We start from the raw sequence: 5,684 nt of genomic DNA, 5'->3' as shown, positions 1-5,684 counted from the left end.
CGAGTATAAATTACTAAAACTGTTAAAAGTCTCACATAAACTTTTGTGAATCAATGTTTAATTTTTTTCTATAATAAGATACAATGATAATAAAATAATAATTTATTTTAATTGGTGTTGATGTTAATATATATATACTTCATATCGTTTAAATTTAAGTATATATCATATACGATAGATAAGATTGATTGTTTTGATTTATTTATTCTAAAATGATTGCGAATAAACAAGAGCAGTCATTTGATTTATATGTGCAAGCCAATTTATTACACAATAGTAACTAATTTCTTAGTTATTTAATATATAATTATTATTTTTTTATTTCATAATATGCAAAAAAATATAAAATAAGTATTTGTTCTGCACAAGACGTAGATCTTAACCTAAGTATGTATCTATTTAATAATTTTGAATCTTAAACATTTTATAAATTTCAGGCCAAAATAAAAGAAAGAATTGAGAATAAACTCAAAAATTAATATTTATATCGAGCAATAACCAAAATGACACAAAAAGGAGAAAAATGTCGAAGATAGATATAATTGGCACGTGAACGTAAACTTCTCATAACCATAATTAACTTTTAAATTGCCAAATCATGATATAAAACCGAGCTGACATAGTTTCATTGTAACCAAATAGTAGGCATGAGATTCTTCGGCCTAAACGTTAGGTTTTTATGCGATAAATAATTTTTTGACCTAAAATATTTTTAAAAAAGAGATCAGTTAATTAGTAAACAAATTACGTAATTAACAAAAAAAGTTTTAAAAAATTGTTTAAGAGCCAAGTATATTAATTCGATCAATAATATAATTTATTTTTCATACGATATTTCTTAAATAATTTTCATATAAATTTACCCAGCACAAGGCGCATGGCTTATCCTAGTAATTTATTACAACTGATAAATATAAGATTAAAAAAAAAATTGAAATGGTGAGATGTGAGGCTTAAAAGTTCACTACCACATCGTGAGGTGAGAGAGAAAGTTAGAGAGAGAAAAATCTTTACAAAGGGGATCCGGCGGTCGGCCGGCGCATGAGCGTCCGTGCCGACGCTGGAGCCCTTTTCCCTTCGATAAAATCATCCGGTCCTGTCGCTCTTCCTCTTACTCGGTTTCCGTTTGTCGGAGCTCTGATCAGCCACCAACCGGTGTGGTTCTGGTCCGGGAGTCACGGCGGGGTTTGCGGGTAGGAGGGGGGGGGGAGTGTCAATAGTTCGAGTTCTAGCTCCGGGAGACGGAGGCTCTCACAGATCCGTCGCCGCCGGTCGTCCGTCTTCGCGGCGGGGAAGCTTCCTTAGTTCCGCCGTCGTCGGATCCAGCTTCCGGGAGATAAAGGCTATCTCAACTTTACGTCGCCGGCTTCCGTCCCCTAGTCTTTTAGGGTTTAGGTCTTCCGTTTGTTTTTTTATTTCGGGGTTTAGTTGTGGTTTTGAGTTGTTTCTGGTCGCGTCGGAGGAGAGGAAGATCTCCGACGGAAAGTGTGAGGTTGCATGCGAGGCTTTGGGCGGCTGCGGTGAACGGAGGTGGATGAGATCTCGCCATGACGATTGATTCTCTCCGGTATTAGAGTCCCATAAGCTCTTTACGGTGAAGAGGTTCGGAACGACGGAGTTCCGGTGTGGCCGGTTTGATCCGAAGGTTGGATCTCCGGTAAGGTCGGGAAGCGGGTGTGATGCGATGATCTCGCGACACGTGACCCTCGACGTCGAGGATGTTAACACGTGTCCACGCGACAAAAAGACTGATCTGCGAGGCGGCCGCGCTTCGCTCCCGTGTAGTGTCTAGGTTTCTGAAGGTGGGCCGCTGGAAATGGGCCCAATTGTGTAACGAGTTTTAGCCCGGTAGATTTAGTGGGCTTATATTGTAATTTGTTTCTGGACTGGGCCCGTTTCTATAAATTAAAAAACTATTGACGGAAAAAAAAAAGTGGATAGTAAGCAAATAAATTATAAATAGCTTAATCGGCCTTAAAAATATATTATTTTTCAATTCCGTTTTTATAATTTTTTCTTTTTAAAAAAAAAAAAAAAAAAAAAAAAAAAAAGAGATGTGAGGCTTGAGGGAAGGTTTGGTGGGGGCAGGAAGAAAATTTCAACGGGGGCAAGACTAGCTGATCTAGTGAAGCTTTGGTTAATTACTTAACGATTTTGATAAATATTTTGTTTTATCTGGACCCCCCTCTCCACTAACGTAGCTCCGCCACTGCCTGGACTATCTTATCGAGGACAGATTTTTCTTTCGTTCTGTCAGTAAAAGATAAATCATTTCAGTTCTATTGGCTATTGAAAAGTTTTCTCATATGTTTTTTCTCTCTGCTCTGAAGTGTCAACTGCTATGATCTTGGCAAATGGCTGTAAATCGCCTCTGTTGCGAAATCTATACTCAATGCTACCATCTCGACGAGTCTGAGGAATAAGAATCAAGGTAGAATCATCCTTCGGAATTTTGCTCTTCCTCTTCTTACTATTTATTCTCATAGACTTAGGTTTTTCAACTTCATTCGGCTCTGATACCCGAAGGGTGTCGACCGACACCATGGTGGTATCGATTGACACTGCTGCCCAATGTCCACTCTAACAAGCTGTTAAAGGTGCTGAATCCTCACATATCTCAATATAATTAGTCAACCCACTTTTACTTTCATAGACATATCATAAAAGACCTTATCACCGATGTTTGTCAAAATCTAGATTAATATTTGATTGCTAAACAAAATTATATGAATAATTTGTTATTTAAAAAAATTAATAACGATTTAAGAATAAAATGCAAAATTACTTTGTGAAATGGCTATGACACAGTTATGCAACATCACAAATTCAATACAATTATCAAAGAAAATTTTACATTCACACATACTTTATTCTTCTTCAATATCAACTAGACATAGTCTCTACATGTGGAGTACTTTACTGTACTCAAATGACTGAACTACCCTAGAACCATGACTACTCTAGTTAACTCTTCTTACCATAGTTAAATTTATTATTTTTTACACACAACACCATTTACCTCTTTACCAAATCTTATTTCTCGTCTAGTGCTATTCACCAACCCTAATTGTCACTGATTTCCCTCGCTCGCCGCATCTCTACGTCGACGGTTTAACCCTAGCCGAGATCCTCTCAAATCTCCGATTACTCAACACAATCCTCTCAGACAATCTCAAATTACCATATCCTCTAAAAAGCCCTAAATGTCGTTGATTAATCTCTCCTCACCGCAGCTCTAGTTTCACCCCGTCTTGTTCGCCGATTCTCCGTCGAGACGAAGTTAGGAGAAGTACTTTGGTTGCCCCTCAATGACTGGTATGTCGCTCCTTCTCTTATTTATCGATGTTCTTATCGACAGCTCTAGGGATGTTCTTTCTCACTTTTTTACAGTCACTACTTTCTCACTTGTTCTAATTACTTTTTCATGCAGACACAGGTGCGAGTTCCCGGCCAGATCGCCGTCTACCGGAACGACTCTTTGAACCAAACCGTTTCCCGACGAAACGGTTAAACGTATATTCCAAACCCGACATACTCTGTCTCGTCAGGAATGTCCTTCGCGGTTCTGATGAGTTTGAGGTCATAAGGAACTCCTGCTTTGGCCGTCTCTTCGATATCCCTGCTCGCCAGTCCCCTGTCTCGCACAAACTTCTCCACAGCCTGTTGTGCAGACATGTTGTGTCTCTTCAGGAGTATACCCTCTGGCCAGTAGTTGATGGATCTCCATTCCGCTTCTCTCTTGCTGAATTTCACACGGTAACAGGTCTCCCTTGTGATCCTTTCCCCGCTAGCTACGAGGCCCCTTCCTTCAAAGTCAGAAACCCTGCTAAGGACCCTCTCTAGCAGAAACTAATTAGCCATGATTCTCAAGTTACTATTGCTGACATTGGACACATGCTAGAGACTGACAAAACCTTGCCATCAGACAAGCGGATACGCCTCGCCCTTATCATGATCGTCGACGGAGTACTCATCGCTCACAAACAAGTTGCAAAGCCTACTCTGCACTACGTTCATATGGTTGACAACCTCGACTCGTTCCTCAAATTCCCATGGGGCCATGAATCGTTTCTCAAAACAATTACCTGCATGAAACCGCCTACAGATGCTACAGACCCCGTCGGCGCACTAGCTCAGGTTCTCAAACAGACAACCTACAGGCTCACGGGATTTGCTCTAGCGCTCCAGCTCGTAGCCATGAAAGCGATTCCACTCCTTGCCACCAAGATACCAGCCCCATACTACAACTTGACTTTGCTGGATCTGGACGAAGGACATCTCCCACCACATGGCTCAATTCACCTTGAAGATTTCCTCACCGTAGAGGCAGACACACAGGTCAGTGCAACAAAAATTGCTTCCCAAAGTTTACTTATTTCCTTTCCAAAATGACTAATTCAAAAAAGTTTGGCAGCTCCGCGTAACACCACTAATACCACTAGCTGAAAATGCACCTTCCTGGGGGAGCCAACCAAAAGCAGCTGACCACACGACTATGAACGCCATCGACGAGCTCAGCCCTCAAAAAAAACAATACAGGTACACATCGTCTTGATTATGCTTCCCACGCCATAATAGTGCAAAACCATCTGCAATTAGATTGCTTCAAATGAAACTAACCCACCTACACAACGTTGCAGGAAACCACGTCTGTCCACCCATGCCTAGATGACCACAACCCTGCTTACTATAACGCAGGGTCCACGCCGCAGGCACAACCACAGCCAACAAAGGTGCACCTATTACTTTCAACCTCTCCCCTCTTACAATGCCTAACTAATACAAAACTAACGCCACAAGTCCCCTTTGCAGCTCTTGCAGGTGTCCAGCCAAGATAACTCTCCCCACTCACCAAGTGGGGAGACCATTTCGCCGTTTGTAAGCCAATACAACGCCCAAAGGTTTTCAGCTAACCGTGGAGACATAACAACAGACGAAGCAGACCTCATCATAAACAGCGTCATCAAGTCAACGGAACAAGCGCACCCAAGCCTTAACCCTATGTCTCCGCACAACAACTCCACCCACCATTACTCTCCTAAAACAAAAACAATGCCACAAACCTCGACACCGCCCTCACCTCTCAAAACTCCTAAATCCAAAACCCCACTAACCAGCACCATCAAACAACAAGACACTAACCACGACCAGCCAACCAAGGACATAGAGATATGCTCAGCACCCCCACGCCTCTATCCAGTGAACTTAAGCCCCAAGCAAATCGCATCTATACCTACCAGAATCAGCCACGTGCGCAAGCCGGTTCCAATCCAAACACCCCGCCAGCTAGGATTCGTAGCACACGCAACGACTGTTAATGACTTCGCATCTCAAGCTACTTCAAAGACTACATCTAAAACCAGCACATCAGACCAAGTAAGCACTAACACCAAAGATTACAATGTGCTTGAGAGGTTTCGCTTATCAAACTCTACTTGCCTACTGGAACACTCGGATCCCCTGCTTGAAGCTACATCTGCACTTGTCTACGTCAGCGACTCGTCTCCCTCTAAAAAATTGCCAGCACACGTACCTTCCGGCCCAGAGGAATACATAGCCAGACTACTGCTTAGTTCGCCTCCAGTCCCCGCAACCATGCTGTTCGCTCCTATCGACCCTCAACTATGGGAAGACTTCCACAACACTCTTCAGCACCACCAAGACATGTATGTCAATTACCTACA

The 5,684-nt window shown here is 42.0% G+C and overlaps 1 protein-coding gene across 1 annotated transcript in view; it reads left to right on the top strand.

Moving 5' to 3' along the window:
* Positions 1-3,894: 3,894 nt before the first annotated feature.
* Positions 3,895-5,684, top strand: part of LOC106302384 — a 2,259-nt gene continuing 469 nt past the window's right edge. The window contains exons 1-3 of the mRNA XM_013738902.1: positions 3,895-4,338; positions 4,641-4,733; positions 4,813-5,666. Of these exons, the coding sequence (XP_013594356.1) occupies positions 3,895-4,338; positions 4,641-4,733; positions 4,813-5,666 (1,391 nt within the window). The remainder of the gene's footprint in view (positions 4,339-4,640; positions 4,734-4,812; positions 5,667-5,684) is intronic.

This window comes from Brassica oleracea, chromosome C7 (genome assembly GCF_000695525.1).
Source record: "Brassica oleracea var. oleracea cultivar TO1000 chromosome C7, BOL, whole genome shotgun sequence".
In the NCBI taxonomy this organism is placed as follows: Eukaryota; Viridiplantae; Streptophyta; class Magnoliopsida; order Brassicales; family Brassicaceae; genus Brassica; species Brassica oleracea.
Note: the sequence above shows the minus strand (reverse complement) of the source record. Positions and strands in the feature narration are given on the sequence as shown.